The sequence below is a fragment of the Camelus dromedarius genome, chromosome 23 (assembly GCF_036321535.1).
Source record: "Camelus dromedarius isolate mCamDro1 chromosome 23, mCamDro1.pat, whole genome shotgun sequence".
Classification (NCBI taxonomy): Eukaryota; Metazoa; Chordata; class Mammalia; order Artiodactyla; family Camelidae; genus Camelus; species Camelus dromedarius.
The window spans coordinates 6,436,307-6,462,698 of record NC_087458.1 but is presented as its reverse complement, the minus strand read 5'-3'; the positions used below and the strand labels follow the sequence as shown (position 1 = coordinate 6,462,698).

Here is a 26,392-nt window from a genome sequence, read left to right as displayed (position 1 = left end):
TTGGAGGGTTCCCTTTTCTCCACAGCCTCTCCAGCATTTGTCATTTGTGGGCTTTTTAGTGATGGCCATTCTGACTGGTGCGAGGTGATACCTCATTGTAGTTTTGATTTGCATTTCTCTGATAATTAGCGATATTGAGCATTTTTTCATGTGCCTATTGATCATTTATGTATGTCTTCCTTGGAGAATTGCTTGTTTAGTTCCGCCTATTTTTGGAATGGGTTGTGTATTAATATTTTTAAAGAGTCAGTTTAGAGAAAAACACTAAGAAAGTAAGACTCCAAGTGATATCTGGATCTAGCAGAAATCACATTGTGATTCATGAATGCCCAAAGTCCGGGAAATGCTGCCTTAGAAACAGAGTGGTGGGTATTGGCAACACTGGCCCGCATCTGGAGCAAAACCAGCCCTTCTCTGGAACAGCCAGCAGGTCAGGTGCTTGTCTTTATTCCCTGTTTCTCATCCCAAAGGTTCGTTTACCAAGCGAAAGTTGGGGGGCGCTGGTTCCCAGCCGTCTGCGCGCACAGCAAGAAACAAGGCAAGCAGGAAGCGGCAGATGCGGCTCTGCGCGTCTTGATCGGGGAGAACGAGAAGGCAGAGCGCATGGGTTTCACAGAGGTAACCCCAGTGACAGGGGCCAGTCTCAGAAGAACTATGCTCCTCCTCTCAAGGTCCCCAGAGGCACAGCCAAAGACAGTTAAGACGTCTACTTTTGGTGCTATCTTTTATGGGGGTCCTGCTAACTCCTCTCCGGGGGGAGTCAGCTCTTAACTTACTGGCATGTGAATTATCCCTCGGCTTTCATATCTGCCTCGCTGGAACATAGACCTGGGACACTAGATGTGAGAGGGGGAAGGGTGACTCACAAGTCGAGCAGGCCTCGGTCCCCGTGCCCACTCTGAAACATGTGGACGTGGACAAGGCTCTGTGGCCCTGACACGGCCCCCTGTCCCCACAGCTTCCTCTCACGGGCAGCACCTTCCACGACCAGATAGCCATGCTGAGCCACCGGTGCTTCAACGCCCTCACCAACAGTTTCCAGCCCTCCTTGCTTGGCCGCAAGATCCTGGCTGCCATCATCATGAAGAAAGACTCTGACGACCTGGGTGTCGTGGTCAGCCTGGGGACAGGTCAGTGGGCTCCCCCTGCCTGCCGTCCCCCACGGTGCCTGGAAGCGTCTCCTCGTTCTCTCCTGGGGGCCGGTGTGGGTGAATTTAAGGCACAGAGAAGACCCTGCTTAAGTTTCATTTTCGCTCCAGTTAATTCAGAGCAGGGAACGTATTATCATTGCCCAGAGAAAGGAGTATGGGATCAGGAGCTGAGAAACCGAGGCTGTTTCTGCCTTCAGGCTTTAAGAGCACACAGCCTCTCCCCTAGTCCTCATCGTTTTCCTTTGGAAATTTCACATTTGCTTTAACCACCTTCCCAGGGAATCGCTGTGTGAAAGGAGATTCTCTGAGCCTAAAGGGAGAAACCGTCAACGACTGCCACGCAGAGATCATCTCCCGGAGAGGCTTCATCAGGTCAGTGAGCGCGGAGCCTCTTACAGACTAAGTCCCTTCTGTGAACCGGCTGCATCCCGCTACTCAGCCTGCTGTTTGCGAGCTCTCTCTTCCTGCTAACTCCACTTTGAGTCCTTTTTTGAAAACACACAGTGACCTCAGCCTTCAGCACTGTAGGGATGAGGAAGCCTTCCCTCTCCCTTTGAGGACCTCTGTGAAACCCCCTGTCCTGTCAGCTCTCTTCTCCAGTTCACTTTTTCTTTATTTTGGGCGGGGGGAGTGGCGGGAGGTCATTAGGTTTGGTTTTCTTTCTTCCTTTTTTCCTTTCCCTCCTTTCCTTCCTTCCTTCCTCCCTCTTTCCTTTCCTTCCCTCCCCTCCCCTCCCCTCCCCTCCCCTTCCCTTCCCTTTCCTTTCTTTAATGGAGGTACCAGGGGTTGAACCCAGGACCTCGTGCATGCTAAGCTCACACTCTACCACTGAGCTGTACCATCCCCCCCAATCTTTTCTTTAATTGATAAACAAGAGACGTGGGGAGAAGTGGCAGCCCCCTGGAGTCCTGGAGTCCACTAGTTCTGCCCTAGAATCCCTGTGGCTGCCATGGCACAGAGTTCTTGGCAGAGATGGAACACACCTGAAGGGTTAACTTAGCTTTAAGAAATGCTGAGGTCTCCCATGGGGAATTTCCCACCACCTCTTTCAACCAAGAAACCATGAAAGGTCTGCACCGTTAAGGCTTTTCCTTACATGGGATCAGATTATAGAAGCAACTGCTCTTCCCAGAATCAAACCGTCTTCTTCACCAGTCTTTCTTCTTGTAGGTTTCTCTACAGCGAGTTAATGAAATACAACCCCCAGACCGCGAAGGACAGTATATTCGAGCCTGCTAAGGGAGGAGAAAAGCTCCAAATAAAAAAGACCGTGTCGTTCCATCTCTATATCAGGTCTGTACATTCTCTGTTGCAGCCAGAGTTGGCCGTGCGAGGCGGCCAGGGTTGGGTGTCTGAGTGCCCTCCTGGTCTGTAAATCAGAGCTTGTTCAATGAGCCCCACTCGACTCTGTGTTTGAGGCACGTGGCCTGCTGTGGAATGACTCTTGCGTACACTTCTGCCCACTCCAGCAGGCGTGGTAGGCTTTGGGGAAAGTCCCTTGCTTCTCCCACGCTGGGCTATTCTTGAGGCCCAAGAAATTGGAGGTTTTAACAGAGGCCCCTGTTTTGCAGCACGGCCCCGTGTGGGGATGGTGCCCTCTTTGACAAGTCCTGCAGTGACCGGGCTGTGGAGAGCACAGACTCCCGCCACTACCCTGTCTTTGAGAATCCCAAGCAGGGCAAGCTCCGCACCAAAGTGGAGAACGGTGAGTGACATGCCCGCCCTCTCCCGCAAAAAGGCTCTCAAAGCCCCAGGCCCATCACAGGGCCAGGGCACAGCAGCTGGGTGTGTGCCGTTAGTTGCTGGGGTATGAGGCTGTTGTCTACAGGGAGAGGGGAGATCTGGGTAGGGGGAGATCTGTAGGAAGATCAAGATTCCATCTTGAACTTGGTAGATGGGGGAAGGCTCCATATCAAAGAGGAGGCAGAGGGACCATCCAGAGCTCAGAGGACAGCACCTGGCTGGAAATGAATGCTGGGGAATCATCCCCCTATGGTTGATCTTCACAGCCATGGAGTGGGTAGGACCCCCTCAGGGAAGGTTGGAGAAAATGGAAAGGAAATGATGCAGAACCAAGCCCCGAGGAGTTGACAGGAGGACGCCAAGCACCAGTTCCCCTCCTGTCTAGTTGGCTGCAGATTCTGCTCCTTGTCTGCCAGCATCTCCTCCTCCACTGTCCTCTAATGTCTCCTGACTGGCTCCTCACGTCCACCCCTCCTCCCTTGAGGCCATTCTTCTACAGCCATCAGAGTGACCCTCAAACGTAAATCAGATCACGTCACTGCCCTGCTCAAAACCCTAAAGTGTGTAAACACAGAGCTACCACATGGCCCAGCAGTTCACTCCGCAGTACATCCCCAAGAGAAATGAAGACATATATCCACACAAAAACCAATACATGACTGTTCGTAGCAACACTGTTGGTGATAGCCCAAAGGCGGAGACGACCCAAATGTCCATCAGCTGATGGATGGAGAAATAAAATGAGATTTATCCATGCCATGGGGTATTGTTTGTTCATAGAAAGGAATGAAGTCCCGACACATGCCACAACTTGGGTGAACCTGGAAAATGTTCTAAGAAGTGAAAGAAGCCAGTCACAGAAGATCACGTATTACATGATTCCATTTCTATGATATGTCCAGAATAGGCAAATCCATAGAAACAAAGTAAATTAGTGGCCAGCTGGGGCTGGCAGTGAGAGAGGTTGGGGGGAAATGGGGAGTGACTGCTAATGGATGGGAGGCTTCTTTTGAAATGTTCTGAAATTGATTGTGGTGAGGGTTGCACAACTGTGAATATACCAAAAACCACTGAATTATATGCTTTAAATGGGTGGATTATATATCAATGAAGCTGTTACTAAAAACAGAAAGCCCCCTACGCTAAGTGGTTTCCCACTGCCCTTCACAGAAAAGCAAAACCTGCTACTTACCCATGCTTCAGCCACACTGGCTCTTTGTCAGCTCCCTCAGTCACCAACCCCCTTGCTGCCTCAGGACCTTTGCTTTTGCTGTTCTCTGTGTCTGAAACAGCCTGCTCAGCTGTTCCTTCTTCTCCTTCATGTCTCAGCTCCCCTGACAGTCCTGTCCCAGGAGGTCCCCCTGGCTGTCCTCCATCAGAGCTCTCTCAAAGCCATCTAGAATTCCTGTGTATGTGTTGGTTTACTCGTTTAGTGTCTGTTCCATTCCCTTTCTATCCCCTCACCCATAAACGTTCTAGGAGGGCAAGGATCTTACCTGGTTGTGGCCATGTAGTAGGTGCTGTGAAATATCTAAAGAACAAATAAGTGGCCTCTGGCCCAAGTCTAAGGAGCAGAAGCGCCATGTCAGCAAGTGGCTTGGTCCAGGGGCCTCTGTAGGTCTGACCCAAATCTCTTACCCAGGAGAAGGCACGATCCCAGTGGAGTCCAGTGACATCGTGCCTACGTGGGACGGCATTCGCCTCGGGGAGAGACTCCGAACCATGTCCTGTAGTGACAAAATCCTACGCTGGAACGTGCTGGGCCTACAGGGGGCGCTGTTGACCCACTTCCTGCAGCCTGTGTATCTCAAATCAGTCACACTGGGTAAGGACCTGTCTTGGGAGCTGGAACCTGACTGTCATTCTGGTGCCCAGATCCCAGCCAGCTGCATGCTTCGTTGCCCGGTGTTAACATGATGTTTCCCCTTTTCAAAGTGTGTTCGATTCAGTGGTTAGTAATTGATTCTGAGTGTCTAGTCTGCTGAGATGGGAAGACTGGTTTAGGCAGCAAGCCTAAGTAACGGCCTGGCAGGCAGGTCTTCTCAAGATGAGTTAGAGAAACCCAGTGTCTGAGTGTCCTTGTTCTCCTCAGCCTTACCTGAACCTTACATGTTGTGCTTAAATGTCTGATGCCCCCGCGTGTATCCTGGGCAGCCCCAGTCTGGAGGTGCTTCCTGATTAGGGAGCCGGTTCTGTCTTAACAGCTGTCTGTACCTTCTCACTCCCCACGTGCTCCTGCCGCTGAACAGCATTTGGGGCGAACACGGGTATGTGCGTTTTTTTGTCATTCCTAGGTTACCTTTTCAGCCAAGGGCATCTGACCCGGGCCATTTGCTGTCGTGTGACAAGAGATGGGAGTGCATTTGAGGATGGACTACGACACCCCTTTATCGTCAACCACCCCAAGGTGCTACAGGCCCTTCCATTTCTCCCTTGACATTTTCTCCTTTTCAAGGACTCCTGTCAGTAGAGCAAAAATGTACAGTGTGGGCAAGGGGAGTCTTAGTTGGTGTCCGCAGAACTTTTCCTTTCCTCCTTTTAAATGCCAAAGGCTTTCCGTCCTTTAGTCTGGAATTCATTTGAATTGAGGTGGGGTTAGTACATCTGAGTCTTAGTCAAACAGAATCCTAAATAAGGGGGAAAGATCATGACCCCATACTCCTTCTTTCCTATGAGTCTTGAGTTCCTGCTTCAGAATCTTCTCCCTGAAAGATTTCCATCTTTCTCCCATCGCTCCCGGAACTCCTAGGTTGGCCGAGTCAGTGTATACGATTCCAAGAGGCAGTCCGGGAAGACCAAGGAGACAAGCGTCAACTGGTGTTTGGCTGACGGCTATGACCTAGAGATCCTGGATGGGACCAGAGGCACCGTGGATGGGTAAGGAGCTGGGGGCACAGTGAAAGCAGGGCCAGGCGTGCTAGCCGGACTCCCGAGGGGCATCAGCCCACCCACCGTGTGTCCCCCCCCCCCGCCCCAACCTGTTCTGTCCCAGGTGAGCAATGAGTGCTTTCGTTTCTCCAGGCCACGGAATGAATTGTCCCGGGTCTCCAAAAAGAACATTTTTCTTCTATTTAAGAAGCTCTGCTCCTTCCGGTACCGCAGGGATCTACTTAGACTCTCCTATGGTGAGGCCAAGAAAGCTGCCCGTGACTACGAGACAGCCAAGAACTACTTCAAAAAAAGTCTGAAGGACATGGGCTATGGGAACTGGATAAGCAAACCCCAGGAGGAAAAGAATTTCTATCTCTGCCCAGTGTAGTGTGAGCCGGTGACTGACGGGTCGAGGTGTTTCACACTGGGATGAGAGAGAGAGGTCGTAGCACTCCTCATCACATCGGTCAGGGTTTCGGGGTTTTGGTTTTTAGTTTCTTTTCCTTTTCTTTTCTTTTCTTTTCTTTTCTTTCTTTTTTTTTTTTTTTTTTTTTTTTAATGGAACCACAGTTGGTGACACTGAGAACTTGGGGTTCCTGTTTATCCTGCTTTCTTTGGGATTATTGGGCCAGGTCTAGCCAGGACCCCTTCTCTTTCCCAAGCAGAGGTAGAGACCTAAGGGGAGAGACAAGGGGTTGTCCCTTCTTTCTACCCAAAGAGTAAGCAGTCACTGAGCACCTGCTGCCCACGTCCTCTTCACTTCTATTTCGGTTTTTTCCGTTTCCTTTCCCTTTGTGTTTGCTACACTGACCTCTTGTGGTCTCAGTGAGGTTCCAGTTAACTCTGTGTGAATCACGCCAGGGACTAATGATCTCATGTGTGGATTCTGAGGCCCCTCTGCTTCCCCTCCTCCCCTTCTGAGATTCCTTCCTTGTGATTGTTAAGTTTCTCCTTTTCCTCCAAGAGGGTAAAGAGGTGAACTTAAAGAACTTGGTGAAACATTTATAAGGGCAGGAGTTTAAAACTGCAGTCAGTTGGTTACCGGTGCCAAGCGTGATCAGAATCTGCAGATGATGCTCTGTGACCTTCGGACCTTGCACTTTAGCTGGCTTGGGAGGGGCCGAGAGGCAGGGAAAGCTGCTCCTCGGGAAGTGCATCCCTTCTCCACCCAAGCGGCAGGGAAGGCTGGGACTAGCCAACCAGGCCTAAAGGAATTGCCTAAGCAGTAGAGGAGGTTTGTTCTGCAGCGGTGACACGGACCACTTCCCGGGGAGGCAGACGTGTCTTGGAATGCTGCCCGTCCTCCTAAAGCATTCCTAGGAATTTGTCCTACCAACGGAGGGGAGCAGGACCATAGACCCCCACGCCACTGGTAGGAAAAAGCCCAGGATAAAACCTAGAGGGTAAATCCTCTCTGCTCAGATAATCAGGACTTAGCAAGAAAAAGAGCAAAAAATCATGTTGGGTCTGATCACCGTCCCACCCAGCGTACTTCTCATGACAGTGATGCCAACGGAAGGTGACGGAGTGATGGGCAAATTGGGAGTTTTAAAAGAATGCCATAAATGTTGATTCTTAACAGCTACAGATAACCTGTAATTGCACAGGTTTAAAATTCAGACGTAATGTTCCATTGATTAACCAAGTGCTTTTGTTTTGTCTGATAGCTTCAGAAGGTTGTTCGTTCACAGACCTCAGGTCGCCCTGCCTGCTAGGGAATCTTTATAGGGTTGATGCTCAGCAGTAGTTGTAGGTGAAAGGGCAGGTTGTCCTAAGACTGGGAGGTAGGACCCTTGTCCGCACCTCAGGCTAATGCGGACTCTTGAGGTCAGAACCCTCGCCTCTCTGTGGAGTCTGGCTCTGGGCCGAAGCCAGGCAGACATGCTCAAGAAAAGTATAGAGGCCCTGGCCCCTCCAGACCTGAGCCTGCCCCCTTCCTCTGGATGACTCCTCTGTCTGTCTGTGAAAGTCCCGAGCCAGTGCCCTCAGACGACCTTCCACCCCACCCCACACCCCACAAACCACTGACTAGCTCGCCCTCCGTCTGTCCCACCTCTTCAAACAGTAGATACATCCACGTCCGCACGGTTAGTCTTGTGGCTACTCTTCCTCTTTACTTTTGATCAAGATGAGGTAACACAAGTTTTAAATACGCTGAGGATGTCTTTGCGGAACACCAAAGTGGCCCAAGGGACTAGGAGGGAAACAGTGCCTGTCTTCTAGGGTGGGAGGGGCCTGCCCCCCAGTCCTGTGAATCTGCCCAAGGCACGTGAAATCAGCCCTGCCCCGCCCGGGAGGTAGCCCTTCTCCCTGGTACTTCGGGCTGGAGGGCATCACCTACTGATTCCTCGGCATGTTCGGCCCCTCTGGTCTATCTTGGGCAGTAGGATCTCCTGCAGAAGTTCAGACTCAGCTGCCTCTTGTCTAGCAAACTTGCAGTATTCAGTTTCTACTATAGGAAGAGAGCAGGGTTTCCCCGTATCCCACGTGTCTGCTGGAAACACGCCTGTGTCCGGCCCTGCACGGCCGCGCCCCACCCCCACCCCGCCCCTCTGAGTCACGCAGGACAGAGGAGGCAGAGCTCCCACTAGCGTGTTCTCTTGACTTCCGTCCCACCTTTGTTTTTAATAAGCAGGACCCTCTTCTCCCCAGCTTTTTTTTTAACGATCTTTGTAGTTGATTTGTCTGAACTGTGGCTCTTGTGCATTCTTTGAATAATCACTTGTAAAAATTGTCGCTGCTTCAAGCTGTTTCCTTTACTCATGTTGAAGGGACTTTGTTGGGTTTTGGGGTCTTGGCAGTGACTCCAAGAGCAGAGTGGGGAAGAGCCCAAGCGTAGACTTGGGTGCCACGATGGCTGCAGTCCGTTTTATGATTCCGCTTTTGTGTGTCCCTTGGTAAAAGTGACTAATAATACACATTCCTCATAAATAAAAAAAGAAAAGAGTCTGAATTGTTAGAAAGCCTCAAGTCTTGGTTTCTTGGGGGATGAGAAAGTGGGGACAGAGGGAGCTGTGATGCTGGGATTTCTGGCAACAGCACCAGCTGCATCTGACACACAACCTGGGGAGGGGTCTCCCTCAGCCTGCAGAAAAGAGCCGTTTCAAAGGGCCTGCCTAGGAGATGAGCTTCCGTCAGGTGGGCTGGGGTGCATCAAGCAACCTTTAATTACCTCCCCAGCTCCACACACCCTCTCCTATCAGACTCCACCATCAAGTATCTTGTCCACAGACTTGCTGTGCAAGATTTCAGGGCCCAGAGTAGGAAAGCCTCCCTGGAGACTTCACAAATTACACACGCAGCCCTAGCTCTCCTTGAGGGGTTTCTACAGCCCTCCACCCCCAGCTGTTTGGCTCGCAGGGAGATACATATTTGGATCAGAACTGGCTTGGCTGCAATCTTAAGAGACAGGCCATTTGCTTTTTACTTCATAGATGGCATCCAGAAAATTTCTCCGTCTTGATTTCAAAGAGAATATACCACTTTCCACATAGCAATTTAGTCCAAAATTTTCTACGAGACTCTTCCTTGACCTTGTAAAAATACTGTACCAGAGGACATGAAGTGTCTGACAGCAAGGCTTCCTAAGTCACAGTGAAACCTCCCTCGTCCACTATACAGATGGAACAATTGAGGCCAGGAAGGCCAGTGATATGTTTGGGGGCACATTAAGTAAGGACCAGAACTCTGCACAGGGGTCGCTCATAGTTTGTTGAAATACAGCTCTGGCCGAACAGAACAGTTTTTACAGACAGCAAAGGACCATCTCCGCCTGCTGCGAGCTACCAGGAGCCTTGAGCTCCCCCGTCCTCTCTGTTCTCAGGCACCTGGTTCCACCTGGAGGGAAATGTAGCATCCAGGCCTTTTAGAAAATGGACCATTCCCTTCATCCCTAAGGTGAGTGTGTGACATGAGACTGTTCCCCCGCCATCTGGCTCCCTGTGGGCTGGGAGCAGGGCTGCCCCATGGGAGCGCTAGAGGGATTTCCTTCAGCTCAGCTGTTCTCCCTGCATCTCATCTGGGGCTACCACTTCATACTGCTCCCAGGATGTGGGCCCAGACCAAACCAGCATTCCAGGAGCAGGTCCAGAATCCACACAGACGGCCTTGACTCCCCAGAGCGCAAGGGCTGTGAGCGGAGGCCTGGCCATCCCCGCCTCTGGGAGACCTGTCCTCACCTCTGCCCTGTCCTCCAGGGTCCCTCGACAAAGGGCCTCCCCAGGAGCTATTTCTGGGCTCTGTCTACTGTGGGCCCAGCTATTTGGCCATATCTTTTCCATTTGATGCATAGGCTTGCAAGGCTTCTTCAGACCCTTGTACTGTCTTGAACCTCTCACGGTCCATTGTCCCCAGTATTCTCCCTTTTCCCCTTATTTGCCAGCCCTGGCCCATGAGGATTTCCCCGTGCCCCCCAAATATAACAGAGATAAGACATCTTTGGAAACAACTTTCTTTATGAGAATCTTGAGTTCCTAATGAGTCTGGCCTGGGGTGGGCTAGACCAGTGCAAATATTCCAGGAGCGCAGGCAGGGGTGGCCAAGGCCAGCGTGGGGGCGATGGGGGACCACGAGTGGGTGAGCGAGGTGTCCTAGTGACTCCTAGAGCCCAGTAGCCCCTTGGGACCCTGTAGCCACCGCACTGACCTCCGAGGCCCGTGGGATGAGTACTGAAAGGTGGCTGCTTATTCTCTGTCTAGTCTGGGTGGGCGACTGGCCGGCACCAGCCAGCCTGTGAGGGATGCTGTGACGCCAGCCCAACTCTGCCTACAAGCAGAGGGTGACAGTTGAAACTGAGTGGGGAGGGGCTTCAGAGAAGACCCCAAATGCCTCACTTCCCTCCCAAGGAGCGCTCCTCCGCCCTCCTGCCTCGAAGGCCACACAGAGCCTGGACTCTGGGCTCAGTCCTGGGTTTCAGGCCCAGCACTACTCACCAGCTGTCACTTGGTCCCCCTGAGCTTCATTTTTCTTTTGTCAACAGGGCCCCCTTCCCTGCAGGATTGTTGTGAGATAATTAAGACGGTGTGTGAAGCAGCTGGCCCAGAGTGGGTCACCAGGAAACAGGAGCTGATACTGGGATTGGAAGGAGACGCAGAACAGGAGCCCCCAGATCCACCCTGTCTCCTTAGAGGGAAGCCACCTTGCCCTTCCCGCCCAGATAGCCCTCCTCCACAGAAAAAGCCAGCCGGGGGCTGCCCACGTCTCACTTGCTTTTACACCTGCGATAACTTGCTACTAGCTGTCCCAGGATTAGATACCTCACTGCCGGGGCGCTGCCTCCCACCTGCCACAGTGCCAGCTGGCAACAGCGAGTCTTTCGTGCCCTCTTCTCCGACAAAAATGGTTTTCCCATGGCCTGCGGCCTTCCTCTGATGGAGACAATCCCAACAGTTTCCTTGCTGTCCCTCCCAAGCCCACCTTGCTTGGGTTTGATCCAGGATCTCCACCTCCCCCTTTAGATCTGGGGCCTCCAGTCCTGGCCCGGCACTGAGCTGGGTACCCAAGTTCTCTCCAAAGACAGCCCCCCTCCATGGAAGGGGCCAAGGGGCTGCCCTGACGACCCCAAGAGAAGAAGACGGAGGACCCACGACTGGAAGAGACTGGTTCTCCAAAGCCCCCCAGCGCCCTGAGAGTTAAGACTCTACTGACACGGGGTGACACCTTGCCTGAGCCCTCCTTCCTCTGCCTCTGTTCTCCCCTCCTTACCTCTGGCATGGTCCCCAAGGGGCTGCACCCAGTGATGGAGGGAATGGCACTGCCCCAGGGACCCTGCCCCATTAACCCCTTCTTACATATCAGTCCCTCTCTTCCTTGCTGCAGCCCTCAGCCAGCTCTGTCGCCCCACGTCACAGATGACGAGCAAGTTCGGAGTGGTACAAGGTTGGGCCACAGTCTCCGGGCCTCGGTTTCCCTGTGTGTCAGGTGGGTCGTGGAGAGGAGGTAGACAAGCTGCTCTCCAACAGCCCCCCGGCACTGTCTGTGACTTACTTGGGCAACAGCCACTTGTGGGAAGTACTGAAAGCAGGTCCAGCCACAGCAGCCGCTGTTGGGCCTCCCCAGCAGCTCAGGCCCTGGCGAGGAGCCCAGGAGAGCTGGGCAGGAGGGCCCCAGGCCGGCACCTACCCTTCAGAGGGAGGGTTCCTGTCCACTAGCTGTTTCGGGTTCTGGGATGTCTCCTCAAGCCTGCAAGTTGGCAGTGGGTCCAGGCATAATACAGGCAACTCTCAAGTTGCTGTTCTCGAAGAAGGGAGTCTCCACAGTGCTGAGACACTCACCTCCCAGAAGAGATGTCCACCAACAGGTGGGGAAATGCGCTGAGCACATCATATGCGGCTGCTGGCTCAACATCCCAGTGATGTTCTTCCATGGCCAGGACGGGACAAGGTCACCTGGGTGGCCTGAGCACACGCCTGCGTCGGGAGGAGCTGGTCCGGAAGGGAGGCCAGGGCCAGAGCTCAGCCCGGGTATGGAATGCACCTCTGCGGAGGGCACGCCAGAGAGCAGCCTGCCCGATAGACTCACCCCAGCATCCCCTGCATTGTTCCTCTCCAGCTCCAGCTCCCCTAGACCCAGACCCTGTTTCAGGGGACTGTTTGCTGCAAGGTAAGCTGAGTCTGGGAGGAAGACGATATGATGGGTGGCCGGCTCTGACTGCCTCTCAGGCTCCACGTTCACGAAGCATTACTCTGCTCCAGGCACAGCACTGGGCTGCTTCACAAACTGCACTTCTTCCTCACGGTAACCCCACAAAGGGGGCCTTACTCTCCCCGTTTTATAGGTGAAGAGGCTGAGGCCTAGGGAGACCAAGAGGCTTGCTCCAGATGGCTGAGTAAGTAAGTGTCAGCGGGTACTAGAACCCAGACTCTGGTCCCTGTCCAGTGCTCTTCACCTGCGCTGTGTCATCTCCCACCTCCGCAGTGCCTGGAGGGGCAGAAGTCCAGCCAGGCTCCAGAGAGCAGAACAGGCAGGCCCCTCGGGTGCGCTGGGCAGACTGACCCCTCTGTGGGCCACCCGTTGGCCCAGCACTGAGCCCAGGCTGGGACCACAAATCAGAGCCAGTCATTTGGCCAGGCCAGGAGATCCCTTAAGAGGTCTGTTTCCTGGGTTAACAGGCCAGGTGGCCTCCCGCTGGCCCCTGAGAACAGCGTCAGGATACGGCCTCCAGGGACCCACAGGATGGGAAGCGGAAGCCTGTGCCCGCGGTTTAGTCCGCTGTGCAGACCAGCGGCGGCAGACCTGTCCTTCCACAGCTCTGCTTCAGCCCCTTGCAGGTTTGGTTGGGAGGGGGAAGGGGAGGAGCCAGAGCAGGAAGGATGGAGCCTTGAACAGAAGGATGGGAGCAGGAGCCGTGCTGATGTGGCAGAGTTCTGGCCATTCACACCCTGCTTGGCTGGCCTCCAGAGCCAGCCCTCTACTGCCCAGCCTGCTCTGCTGCAGGCAGAAGGGCTGGGTCTGCTTAAAGCTAACATCCTTGGTTTACTTACTCCAACGACCAGTCGGTTCAAACGGGGAAGAAAAACAGCCTATGAACTTGAACTCCCACAGTTTGGGAATTTGGACCTCAAACCTTCAAGCAGATCACCCAAAGACTCAGAGGCTCCCCTAATACCTAGGCTTGCCCCCCTCCATACCTGGCCTGAGCAAGAAAGAAAGAAAAAGGAAGTTTAGGGGGTACAGAGAATTCTTCACTGGGAGAAGGAGACCTGGGACTGAGGTCTGGACCCCTTAGAAATGAGGGGCTGTGGGACTGGGCTGGAAGCCTCTCCCAGGACTCTGACCACAGTACCAGGCTAACCTCTGGGCAGGAAACCCTGCCCTCTGTGAGGCCCACCCAGCTCAGCTGCTGTCGACTTAAATGGGCTGACAGCAAGTCACACCCGGCCTCTCCCCTTGCTCCTCCCTTCTGAGCTGCCATGGTGTCAGGCCAGCCCAGCACAGAGCTGGAGCCCCTGTCCTGCCCCATCCTCCCACGCACCCCTTCTCCCATGACTTGGAGGCAGCAGATGATTCTGTTCCCTTCTTGGCCCCTTCCCCATCACACTCTCCTCAGGATCGAAGGCTCTGACATCTCCATCCTCCACTTCTCAGCCTTCATCCTCTACCAGCAACACTACTGTTTGCATCAGTATGTGAGGAGGAGAGCAGCCAGAACTCGATGCAGCTGACCCCAGCCTCCAGGTTGACGCTGGCTGGGTGTAGCGGGAGGGGGTGGGGGAGGGACTCTGGGTGAACTGAAAAGATGGGTCTGTGGGGGCAGCACCCCTCTTCCTGGTAGCTCACTTGTCCCTCCTCCACCCAAAACTATTGTACAACAGAGGGCAGAGGGGTGAAGGAGCATGGAGTTGGGGAGGGCCTCACTTGGAGCTGGGAGCCGAGTGGTCTGCATGGAGGAAGGTGGCAGAGGTATAGTTCTGGAAGAGAGGCTGCAGGAACATGCCGATGGTGCCAAAGACACAGACGAAGACAAAGATCCAAAGGAACAGACGGTCAATCACCATGGCGACATACTTCCAGTCCTCACTCACCTGGACAGAGGAGATGAAGGAGACCCAGGTATCAGTCACATGATACAGGAGAGGAGTGGATCAGGGATAAGCAGCTTCCACCACACATCACTCCTCTCCCTTCATTACCCCAGAGTAACCTTCCCAAAGCAAGGCTCCAATCTTGCCTGCTTTAAAAGCCTCCAGTGGCCCCAGTAGCTTCAGCAACCATCCAAACTCCCAATCTAGAATCAAGACAAATACATGACAAATATAAGCCAACTTCCCATCTTCTTCCACCCTCTAACCTGGCTTACCAAACTCCAGTCTGTCCTCAGGTCTCTGTGCCTTTGAGTTTCCTTTCTGGCTAGAACTCCAGTCCTCCCTTGCTCTACCTGTGAACTCCTACACATCCTTCAAAGCCCAAATCAAATGCCACCTCTTCTCTGAAGGCTTCCCTATCCCTCTGATCAGAATGAACCACTGTCTCTTCTGGGTCCCCTCAGTACTGTGTACACATCTCTGTGACAGTAATTTTACTGCACTGTATTGTCATTTTAATTTGTATGCCTGTCCTCTTCCCCCTCCCCACCCCCAACCTTAAGCTATGAGCTCCTAAACTACAGGGACCTGATCTGATTCATTGTTGTAATCCTAGCATCTCAAACACAAAGTGCCAGTAAACGGGTGTTGAATTAGTGAAGGAATGGCTGCCTCTGCAGGCCTCGCTCCTTATGGCTACTTAGGGAGCCCCATCCAGTTGCCCCAGAGGGTGAGGACTGGGTCCCAGATGTAATCAAATCTGCCCAAAAAAGAATAACCTCTGTGGGTCTGGGAGCCAGTCACAGGACCTGCAGGAGGGCTGGCCTCCACACACAGCTGCTCCACTCCAGCCTGAGCCTGGACCTTTGTACACATGTTCGTCTGCAGCCCGGCTGGCTGGGCAGATGAGAAGGAGGCAGCTGCACCCCTCCACTTAGTCAGTGGCTAAATAATGTCTCATTCATGTCACACTTGTACCTACTATGTACCTGGCACCATGCGAGGTACGGGGGATGTGACTGAGAGCAGGACAAACTCGTCCTGCTGTTTATAGTCCAGTGAGGGAGAAGGATACAAAATAAGTAAAAATAAAATAACTACACACTGGTAGGTGTTTATACAAAAACAAAGGACTGAGACAGAGAAACAGAGGGAAATATATAATTCAGGGTGTGATCTGGGCAGGCCTCTTTGAGGAGGTGACATTTAAGCTAAGCTCAGATAAGTGAGAAGGAGCCAGCTGTTTCAGGAATAACTTGAAGAAAGAAACAGACAAACCCAAGATAAGGGAACTTTGATTGGCTTATATCCTTCAAAAATGTTTATGCCATGAAAAACGAAGCTGAGGAACAGTTCCAAATTGAAGAAAACTAAGATACAGAACGATTAAATATAATTCAAGATCCTGGGTTGGGGTGGGGGTGATGCTACAAAGGACATTACTAAGATAATTGAAAAAATTTTAGTATGGACTTTATATTAAATAAAGGTATTATACTGATGCTAAATTTCCTGAATTTGATCAGTGAATATGGGTCATGCAAGACAGTATCTCGGTTCTTAGGAGAGACAAGCTGAAGTATTTAGGATAAAGGGTCATGGTGTCCACAATTTTCTCTCAAACATTAGAGCAAAAATAATAGTAATAATTTTTTATAGGGAAAAAAGGGCATTCCAAGCAGAGGGACATATACGTGCAAAGGTCCTGAGGCCAGAAAGAGTTTAGCTTGCTTAGAACAATTGAGCAGATCAGCTAATGACCTGAGTAGTAGGGAAAAGGCACAAGGTGAGCAGGAGACATTGTCTGTTTGGATGGATGAGCACAAGTGCTGAATCAGAGAAACCATTAGGAGTCTATGGCCTGCCCAGGCAAGAGCTGATGGAGGCCACCAGCCAGGGAGGTAGTGTGGAGATGGTGAATAAAGGATGAAGCTGAGGATTATTCTGGAGGTTGGGCTCACAGGCAGAACTTCTGATTACGTGGATGGTGGGGGAGGGAAGAGAGAAAGAGAGGAGTCAAGGATCACTCCAGGTTTTTGGTCAAAACCATTGGGTGGATGGTGATGTCATTTACTAAAAGATGAGGAGATTGGAGGAGAAGCAAGTTGGTGGTGGGGCTGTGGATCAAGCACTCAGTTTGGACATGTTCAGTTTGAGATGCCTGTGAAGCATCCAAGTAGGTCATTGCATCTTCATCACCTAGCTCAGTAAATGCACATTACATTGTGACTGGACTGCAGCAGGGGAGGCGGAGGCAGTGACGCAGCTGGCTGAGCCCCTGTACCACTGGCATCTCCCACTTGGCCTCAGCCACCCATGAGGCTCCTGCCCCATCTCCTCATGCCTCAGTCCCCCTCTTCTTCCATCAGGACCATAACCTGATCCCTGGCTCAAGCCTCAGATCCAGCTCCATATTCTCCCCTCCCAGGGAATAGAAATGCCAGGCTCTGAAGCATCCCACTACCCAAAACGGTAGTGCAGGAGCCCACCCTACCTCACCCCCTAAACCAGAATGGTTGCATACCAGTGTAAGCATGGCCAGTCACCATGGCAACAGCTGAGCCACAGCCTGGAACCAGCCAGGTGCCCAAAGACTGTGGGGCCAGGCCAGCCACAGCCCAAAGTGGGGGGAAGTCAACTCATCATACTTCCCCCCATTCCCTGACTCAGAGTTCAGGGAGCCCCCTTCTGGGGAGCCACTGCAGAATGAGCTGGGTGTGCAGAAAGCTGGGGGGGCGGGTCTAGGAAGCCCTGGCCTCCCCCTACCCCCACCTCCATAAATATTTCACGAGGCCATCCCCCGGGACCCAGAAAAGCAGGAAAAGGATATTGATTTGGGACTCTGTCCTCACCCAAGCGGCTGGTGGAACCTCTTAACCCTACCCCCCATCCCCTCCCATACACACTTTCTACTGCCCTCAGTTTTGAGCCTGCCTCTCCCGTAGGGCACACAAAGGACTCATCTCCATTTGTGCTGAGTTGTAGGTTAACAACATGGGCTTGGAATACAAGCGGCAGGGAGGGTCTCCTGGGGTCACGGACAGGCCAGCTGCAAATCCAGAAGGGCCTCCTCCCCTTTGCTGGCAGCCCTCTCCACACTAGGGATGCCCCAGCTGAGGCGTTTCGCTCTGCATACTAGTCCTCAGGAAGCCGCAAGGTCATCCTGTACGAACTCCAATTTAGACGGCACCGCCTTCCAGAAGCCAACAAAGAGCCCACGCCAGCGCCCAGGCCCACGGCAACGGGCTGGACTCACATTTCCCGCACCCTGCACCCCCCCCTTAGCTTTGCGCGTGTCTGCTCAACGCTCTGACCTCCAGATACCGAGGGCCCTGCCGCCGCGCATCCCATGCCCGCGTCCCGGCTCTGGGCAGCACTCACGCTCTGGTCGTCGTCCTCGCTGCGCATGTGGTCCGCAATGAAGCGCACGCCATCCACTGCCTCCCGGAGACCGCAGCCACACGGCCCCCCGGGGCGCCCGGGGCCTGCTGCCGGCGCCGATTCCGCACCGAAGGCCCCAGCCAAGCCCTGCACCGACGCGCGGTTGACAAAGCACGTGCAGGAGTCAGCCCCCAGAGCTTCCTGGAAGAAGAGGGCTCCGGCTCCCTCGCGCTCCCGCTGGCGCCGCCGCAGGCGCAGGCGTTGGCGGGCGCAGCGGTGGCGGGGCTGCTGCATGAAGAGCAGCGTGGGCAGCTTCTCCAAGAAGACGACCTTGACCCAGGGCGCCATGGTGTGCGTGGTGGGTGAGCGGTGGTGCACGTTGAGCACGCACACGCTGGTGACGATGGAAAAGGTGACGAGCACCATGGTGAACATGAGGTACTTGCCGACAAGCGGCACGTCCAGGGAGGTGGGCGGCACGATCTTGGAGATGAGCAGCAGGAAGACAGTGAGTGCCAGCAGCACAGAAATGCACAGAGTCATCTTCTCACCGCAGTCGGATGGCAGGTAGAAGACAAGGATGGCTAGGGAGGTGATAAGCACGCAGGGGATGATGAGGTTGATGGTGTAGAAGAGTGGCTTGCGGCGGATGATGAAGTCGTAGGTGATGTCAACATAAGTGGAGTCATCCGGGTTCTCGTTGCGCCGGCCGGGCAGTGCCACAATGTCCCACTCGCCACTAGGTGTGAAGTCGTCCAGGCTGGCCACGTCACTCTTGAGCACCAGGTCGATCTCAGTGCGGTCGTAGGTCCATGAGCGGAACTTCATGGTGCAGTTCTGCTGGTCAAATGGGAAGTGCTTCACTTCGATCTTGCATGCGCTCTTGTAGATGGCAGGTGGCAGCCAGAAGATGCTGCCATCATAGGAGACCACAGCATTGGAATAGAAGGACACCTCATACATGCCATCAGCACTGCCAAGGAACAAGCACAATCAGCCCTGGCCTAAGCATTCCTCCAACCCACCCATCAACCCAGCCCTGAGTGGGAAGAGAGGAAAACCAAAGGGAGTTATGGGAAAAGGGTAACCTTCTAGGAGTATAGGGAGGTGGAGCAGGAATTGAGCAAGAAGGGGATCTGGGTGGGTTGGTGGGGAGAAGAGGTGTCCTGGTCAGGAGGCCTGAAGGGCCAGGGAGGCCAGAATGAGAAGGAGCCACAAGAAATAAGGGAGGACAGACGCAGGTGGGAGCAGGAGATGGTCCTACTAGTGGTTTTGGATCTTGGAGGTAAGAGGGATTATTGCAAGACAGAGGATGGAACATGGAGGAGAAACTGGGACCTCCAAGTTCTTTGATTCTGCCCATTTCTCCAGGAAATGCTATTCTTTAATCAGTTCAAGCACTGGAGGCTGTCAATCCTTGTTTGTATCCCACTGCAGCTCCAAATACTGGGAATCCTAATTGGCTGGGAGGGGGCTGGCATGGTCCAAGTTACCTTGGCTGTCCACATTCTCTCACTGGCCTGGGTCTGTCTGTCTGGGTAGTGACTGGTCTGTGCCAATGAAATGTCCCTTCTCTCCCCTGGCATGAGCTGATTTCCTCTCCCCAAGACCTGAGCACTCCCATGGTCTCCTCCAGCCTTCCCACTGCTCCAGGGTCACCTACTTGTTGTACAGGACCACATCTGGGAGCCAGATGTGTTTGGAAGGGAGCCGAACTTTCTTCATGTTGTCAAATTCCTCAGGCTTCCAGGTGAGGCGATAATCCTCCCACTCCTGGGGAAGGGAGAGAGGGAGGCAGCACCAACCTCTGCCCTGGGAGGGGCTCAAGGTCAAGAACAGGGACAAGAGGAAGCCTATCTGGCTTGAGGAGGTTTTTAAAAGCCATTGCCTCCCCACCATGGTTTCTTTACCAGCAAATGTGACTTTTTCATTTAATTTGCATAGCTAAACCAAGATATTAGAATCCACATTTGACAATGAGAAAATGAATCTTGCAGAGTTTAACATATTCAAAGTCACAGAGCTGGTGAGTGGAAGAACCAAGATTCAAATCTAGCTATTTTGGACTCCAAAGTCTATACGTTTCTGCCTCTCCTGAGGAGATTAAAAGGGGCAAAGCACATGCCAAAAAAGAAAAGAATAGAAAGGAGGAAAGAGAAGCCCAGGGATATGGGCAGGAAGAGCACTAACCTGGGTCAGCCAGACATTGGTGGTCATGACCTGCTCCCGCTCGTGCTGGGGGAAAGAAGAGATGCTGCTTAGAAGCCCACCCACCCCCTCAAGCCTGTGGGCCTGTTATATACACCACCCATGCTCCCTCCCACACCTCCCCAAGCCTTGGGAACTCCAGAAGAAAAAAAAATGCATTCTGGCTGTGCTGGCTTCAGAGAGTTTGGGACCCCTCCCCCCCGACTCACCACACTGATGAGCTGGGCCAGTGATACCATGAGCTGTACCGTCACCAGCTCAGAACCATTGGTGGCTGGGCGGATAAGCTTGTTATAGCGTGAAGGATCCAGGAGATGCTCCACCAGTCGCTCCTCTGTGTCTGTACCCCAGACTCCTGAGCAGGAGGTAAGTACGTAGGCAAGGAGGGCCTACCCAGGATCCCACTCTCCCTAGGCAAGTGGGGCAACCTAGCCACAACAGGAAGCTGTAGCTTCCCACAGCCCCATCCCCAATGCTTAGGTCACCCCAGTGGAGGCCCCTCTTAGAGAAGTCCCTCTCTGAGATCACTGACCAAGGAGCCCAGACAGCCCCACACACATGCCCCCAGACTAAGAACCCATTCTGCAAGAATTAGTGGAGATCTGCTCTTTCTGCAAGGTCTCAGAGAGTGGCTTCAAAAGACCTGAGATTTCTGTTTCCATGGCTTCTCCTAGAAGATTCCTACAATTCAAGAAGATTTTGGAGGGTGGTGAAATGGGAACAGTTATTCGTGTCCCATCATACAGCCTTTCTTCTCAGTGCCCATCTATGTGGCTGTGACCGTCTCACCCCAAGGGTGCTGGGTTGGAGTAGAATATTTGGGCTGCCTGAGCAGTGGGTCAGGGCATATATTTAGTCCCAAGTTCCAAGCACACAGGAGCCCACCTCCCATGAGACTGCAGGCAGGTGTGTCGAAAGTGCATTTAGTTGTATATTCCTTTTGCACCTGCCCCTCAACACTATCTCCTGTAACTCTGCAGGAAGCCTCCTCAGAGACTCCTCCCTGGCCCTCAGCCTGGCAGAACCTCTTCCCTTTCGAGTTTCTTGTCCACTCTATAAAAGAGTTGAGAAGTTGCTTCTCTCTCCTTCCTGACTTGTCCCTGTAGCGTGAGCAAAATCAAGAGCCCAATGTTCTTGGGGGGATAGGAAGTGATGGCGACCCAAGGGAAGGTGCTAAACCAGGTAGGTTTTCTTGAGATAATGTTTCACAAGAAGTCAAATGGCATCTCAGCTGCAACCAGTCTCCTCTTCCTGCCAACCAAGAAAACCTGGGGAGAGCCCCTCCCTCCTTCCTCTCTGTGCCCACACCCTCTCCACCACCATTGCCCAAGTTGCCATCTCTTCCCAGCATCACCTTGGGTATGTCCTCCTCCCAGGTACTCCCTGCAGTCCCGGGGGGATGGGCGGGGGGGTGGTTGTAGAGGGGTGTCTCTCCCCTAACCCACAGCAGACTCCCTCGCCTCAGGGATCCCTCCTTCCCACTTACGACCCCGACAGGGGTGAAAGAACGCGGCGACCTGTCCTTACCTGAGCACAGCCCGAGGAGGCCGAAGCAGATGAGCATCGCCATGGGGCCCAAGCGCCAGGCCATGCCTCTGGCATAGCTTGGAGTCTCGCCTAAAGCGGCCGGAGCGCGCCGCGGGCTGGAGGGCCGCGGGCGGGACGCTGTCCGTGGTGCTGAAGTCTCTCCCTCTCCACTGGCTCCTGGCTGGATCTGAGCCCGCGTTGTGCTCGCGACCTTTGGTGCTGCTGTGCCGGCGGTTCCTGGGGCTCAAAGAGCCGGCTGCGAGAAGGAACTAGCTTCTCGCTTATCCCAGTCTGAGCAGGCGGAGGCTTTTCCGGCTGCTCTTCCAGGGAATACAATTGGGACGATGAGGGGGAGGAGTCTCCGCTCCGGAGGCGGAAGCACCAGAGCCCAGAATAAAAGGGGGTCACTGGGTGGGATGTTCTTCTGCTAGTCCTGCTAATTAGGGTGTACGTGAGGCGGAAGAAGGGCGGCTCATGGGGCGGTAGAGGAGTTCTAGAGCCCCGAAGGTGGGGCAGGACCTGGAAAGGTCTGAGAAGGTGCAAGAAGAAAGCGCGAGTAAGACAAGTAGGTCAGGACTCGCTTAGCACGGGGGACTGAGGGCCAGAATGAGCGGGGCGGGAGTTGGGAGGAGTTTCTGGGGTTCCTGTCTTCCTCGTTGTCTCTTACCAAACCCATAAGATCTTGCTTCCTGGGAAGGTTGAGGATGTAGCCCAGAAAATGCATTTTAGGCCCTTAAAGAAAGAGACAGGCGGATATAGGTTTGCTATTTTAAGAACGCAAACAGTTTTGGAGTCTGGGAACAGGATCCTCTCACCTGTTCCTTATTTCCCTCCATAAGCTCCCTAAAAGGCCAGGCCTCCTGCCCTCCGCCAAGGGAGCTAAGGCCGGAACATCTGGACATGGCCTGAAAAGAAGGCAACCTTCAAGAGTGGAAGGGTAAGTGGCCCCTATCAATTAGCCTTTCTCACTCACATTCCCTTCCTCTCTAGTCTTTGGCTTCTGTGTGACAAGGGGGATCAGAGGACGATTTCACAGAGGCCAGCCTGAGAATGAAGCTAACACAAAGGAGAGCAAAGATGAGACAGACAGAGGTGTCAAAACTCAATGACATCTTTGATCTTGAAAGCCCTGAACTTTTAGCTTCTGAGCCAATAAAGGCTTCCTTTTTTTTTTTTTTTAGGTGGATTTTTCTCACTTTCAACCAAAAGATTCCCAACTAAAGCAGCCTTATCATACATCAAGGCTCTGTCTTTTTCCATCTCTGCCTACTTCTTCAGCCTCCTCTGAGCCACAACTCCCAGCCCCACACTCCTATTGGCAGTGACTTTAAGATCCTTGAACATTCTGTCCCTCCCATCCTCCACACTTCAGGGCCTTTTAAATCTGTAGTTTCCTTGGTTATTTTATCATTCATTTTCCCTTAGCCACCTTCTACTTAACTTTGAACATCTGTCAGAAATGTTCCTGAAGGAAGCTATGCCTGACCAAAGATTAGGTCAGGTGCCATGCTACATGTTTCCAGAAGGTGTCCAATGAGTAAATGAAACAACCTAAGGTGGTGGCTGCCTTTTCTGCTAGATCATGAACCAGCACAGTGCCTGGAATATTGGGAGGGCTCAACAAGTAAGGAAGAGGGCTAGGGTAGGACTTAGATCTTTTAACGTATAGAGGAAAATTCCTCTCTAAAAGCAACTTATTTAACATGCCCTCAGCTCCCGAAATTGAGAAGGAAAAGCAAGACAGGTATCAGCAAAGGACTAGAGAGGATGTGGGATGACTACAGGCCCCATAATGCATGTGGAAGTGGCCATAAATTTGCACCACAAGCTCCAGGGCAGATGCATGCATAAACATGTAATAATCTCTTAAGAATTCAAGAAACCTTGGAACCAAGGGAAGAAGTGGAGAATAAAAGCCTTAAGGAAAAGAGAAGGAATGTGTGCAGTTACTCTGCCTTGGAAAAGGGTCAAAGGTGGGAAGAAGACTCCCCTTCAACAATTCAGATCATTTGTTGGATATCTACTGTAACCGGTGTTTAGGATGCAGTGATCAAAAAGACCTAGCCCCAGCTATTAAGGTGATCACAGTTTGGCAGCAAAGACATTACACCATGTGGTGGCTGCTCCAGTAGAGACATAAACAAGGTACTATGGAAGCTCAGAGGAGGGAGTGGTTAAGAACATCTGAGAGTCTGGAGGGGATGGGGATGAAAATTGAGATTTGAAAGATGAGAAAGCCCATAAGACAAAGGTGGCTTAAAGGCATTTCAGACTCCTGAAAGAGAGGGACAGGGAGATTTACCTGTGGATTGGACTTACTATTTTCCGCTTTTGGTGGATGCTGGGTGATTGAAGAAGGGTGTGAAAGTCTTTTATGAAAATCTCTCTCTGGAGTGATTGCTTGTCTCTAGTTTGACAGACGAGGCCATTTGCTTGCTTGAAGCCCTGGGTCACTCCCTGCAGCTCCTTTCAGGTAGTCCAGGCAGCCTGTTCACCTTGGCCTCTACTTTTCCTCTTCAGATTGCCTAGCTTTTACTTCAATTTAAATTCCAGACTGACAGGGAGTGAGTCCTTTGAGCACAACCACCCAGTGGCTGAGGAAAGATGGAACTCCTACCCTGTCTCCCTCTTGTCTCCCACACCTACTCCTTCCATATCCACCAGGAAAAGAGGCAGCTAGGGAGAGAGGACAGGTCCAGAACCATGCAGGGCAATGGATACACGTAGAAGCATCAGCCCTGATATTAGCAAAATAGTGACCAGGCAAAGTTTTGGTGGGACCTTCCCATTGCCTCTGATGGTAAGGAACATTTTTCTCTCAAAAGGCATTGCAGTGTTATTTTCCTATATTTAAGATATTTTAAATTTAAAAATTTATTACCAGGGGAATACATATTCATGAAGACCAATTGAAAAACACAAATTAGCAAAACACAAAATTGATTCATAATCTTACCTCCTAGAAAAAAATTGCCATTTAACACTTCACATGTATGTATAACTCCAAATTTGTCTATGTGTACTTAGATATACATGAAAAAGTACACAAGTTATAAGTTTATAAATTATATGCAGCTAGATATAGTTTCACAATGTGAGCACAGACATGTAACTCCCACCCAGGTTTTAAAAAATAGAACACTACCAATATCCAGAAGCCCCCCCACTACATTCCCTCCCAGTCATTATTCCTTCCTCTTCAAAAATAACATCATGGGGAGTGACTGCTTAATGGATACAGCTTAAAGTTCTGAACTAGGTAGAGGTAATGGTTATACAACTTTGTGAATGTATCAAATGCCAATAACTGTACGCTTTAGAATGGTTAAAATGGTAACATTTTATGTTATGTATAGTTTCCCACAACTTAAAAAAATGACAAAAAAGGTAAACACTGTTCTGACTTCTAACACCACAGATCGACTTAGCTTGCTAAATTTTACAGAAATAGAATAATAGTCTTTTGTGTTTTTTTTAACATTATGTTAGTAAGAATCAAGGACATTGATTGTAGCTGTCATTCATTCATCTTTATTGCTGTAAAATATTCCATTGTATGGATATAATCATGTTTATCCATTCCCCTATTGATAATTTGGATTGTTTTCTATTTTGGACTATTAAAAATAATACCCACCATTAAAATTCTTATTCATGTTTTTGGTGTGCAAATACATGTATTTTAATTTTTTTGTTTGTTTTGAGGGGAGGGCGTTAGATTTGTTTGTTTATTTATTTGTTTATTTAAATGGAAGTACTGGAGATTGAACCCAGGACCTCATGCATGCTGAGCATGCTCTCTACCACTGAGTTATACCCTCCTCCCCAATTTATTTTTTTAAAAAGGAGCACACCTTAAAATAGCTTTGTAACCTTCCTTTTTCATTTACTATTTCTCAAAATCTCTGTATTCCAAGTAAGTGTTCTTTGATAACTATTTTTAACAGTTGCATAGTATTCCATTGTAGGTAAATGTTTGCACATACCTTCAACAATTTCTAAGTGAAATTGCTAGATCAAAGGTTTTTCAGGGTTTTTTTTTATTATTTAATCATGTATTGCTAAATAGACCTACAAGGGGGGAGGATATGGCTCAGTGGTACAGCACATGCTTAGTATGCACAAGGTCCTTGGTTTAATCCCCAGTACCTCCATATAAATAAATTTTTAAAACCTAATTACCTCCCTCCCTCAAAAAAAAAAAAAAATTATTAAATCAATCTCCAGAAGGACTGATACTATTAGGGTTACCCTGGGCCTCAGGCTAAAGCACCAATGACTAACACCTCTGCAACCTCGCTGTGCTGAGCCCCCTCTCTGTCCTCCTCCCCTCTTCTCCTAAGTCATTTCTCCTTTGTCTTAGGCCTTTCTTCCTAACCTCCTTCTACTTTAGGGCCAATTCTTTCAGAACATCCCCCCCATTTCCATCTAAGTAACTTCTACTTTCTCATTCTTTCTTGGGAGTTAATCCTGACTACCATCATCCTTCAAAGTCCTTCCCCTCCTTATTCCCGATTATTGTATTTGTCACATTGTATACAGTTGACTATATCTGGCTCCAGTTCATCCATTACCATGTGCTTCTAAGAGCAGGAGTAAGAAATACAACAAAAATGCTAAAATGAGTGGCAGCTTTCATGTCAGGAGCCCCTCTTCTGTGCCAGAAATCAAGCCAGGCTCTCTCCACAGGGACCGTATCTTATTCATCTCTGCATCCCTAGTGCTCACTACAGTTCCTGGCAAAAAGTGCTCAGGATGTATTTGTTGAGTCAGTGACAGAATGCTATGCTTCTGGGAGCAAGTCAAAGGAGAAGGCTGCTCACTCTGCCCCAGACAAGTGCATCTGTTCACTCTGGTAACACATGACCTTTGGGAGGGGAAAAAAAATACCTCTACAATTCACTTTCCATAGAGCAGCCAGAGTGATCTTTTAACATTTTAAATCAGATCATGCCACTCCCCGCTTAAAATCTTTCAATCGTTTCCCAC

The 26,392-nt window shown here is 51.4% G+C and overlaps 2 protein-coding genes across 6 annotated transcripts in view; one reads left to right on the top strand and one right to left on the bottom strand.

Annotated features, from left to right (window-relative positions):
• ADAR (adenosine deaminase RNA specific) overlaps positions 1-8,728 on the top strand; it is a 45,844-nt gene extending 37,116 nt beyond the window's left edge. For 3 of the 5 annotated variants that reach the window (XM_064477802.1, XM_064477800.1, XM_010980076.3), the window contains 9 exons: positions 471-696; positions 959-1,130; positions 1,430-1,523; positions 2,322-2,444; positions 2,723-2,856; positions 4,537-4,719; positions 5,189-5,301; positions 5,644-5,771; positions 5,916-8,728. In XM_064477802.1, the coding sequence (XP_064333872.1) occupies positions 471-696; positions 959-1,130; positions 1,430-1,523; positions 2,322-2,444; positions 2,723-2,856; positions 4,537-4,719; positions 5,189-5,301; positions 5,644-5,771; positions 5,916-6,153 (1,411 nt within the window). In that variant the 3' untranslated portion in view covers positions 6,154-8,728. The remainder of the gene's footprint in view (positions 1-470; positions 697-958; positions 1,131-1,429; positions 1,524-2,321; positions 2,445-2,722; positions 2,857-4,536; positions 4,720-5,188; positions 5,302-5,643; positions 5,772-5,915) is intronic. The other 2 variants (XM_064477801.1, XM_010980084.3) reach the window with 1 other exon arrangement.
• A 1,278-nt stretch (positions 8,729-10,006) lies between these two features.
• CHRNB2 (cholinergic receptor nicotinic beta 2 subunit) lies at positions 10,007-21,726 on the bottom strand. Its single transcript, XM_010980111.3, has 6 exons — positions 21,404-21,726; positions 20,086-20,231; positions 19,859-19,903; positions 19,332-19,441; positions 17,669-18,641; positions 10,007-14,287 (listed from the first exon to the last, which is right to left on the bottom strand). Exons 1-6 carry the CDS (start codon positions 21,465-21,467, stop codon positions 14,117-14,119), a joined length of 1,509 nt encoding a protein of 502 aa, XP_010978413.1. The 5' UTR covers positions 21,468-21,726; the 3' UTR covers positions 10,007-14,116.
• Positions 21,727-26,392: the final 4,666 nt, after the last annotated feature.

Bases quoted from the DNA above. Each gene is read 5' to 3' on its own strand.
- CHRNB2 (XM_010980111.3), bottom strand. From the start codon at position 21,467: ATGGCCTGGCGCTTGGGCCCCATGGCGATGCTCATCTGCTTCGGCCTC. The intron at 19,442-19,858 runs GTTAGTGCTCTT...TCCCTTCCCCAG, and splicing joins CCAATGTCTGGCTGACCCAG to GAGTGGGAGGATTATCGCCT. The intron at 14,288-17,668 runs GTGAGTGCTGCC...TCCTCTGTCCAG, and splicing joins GCGAGGACGACGACCAGAGC to GTGAGTGAGGACTGGAAGTA.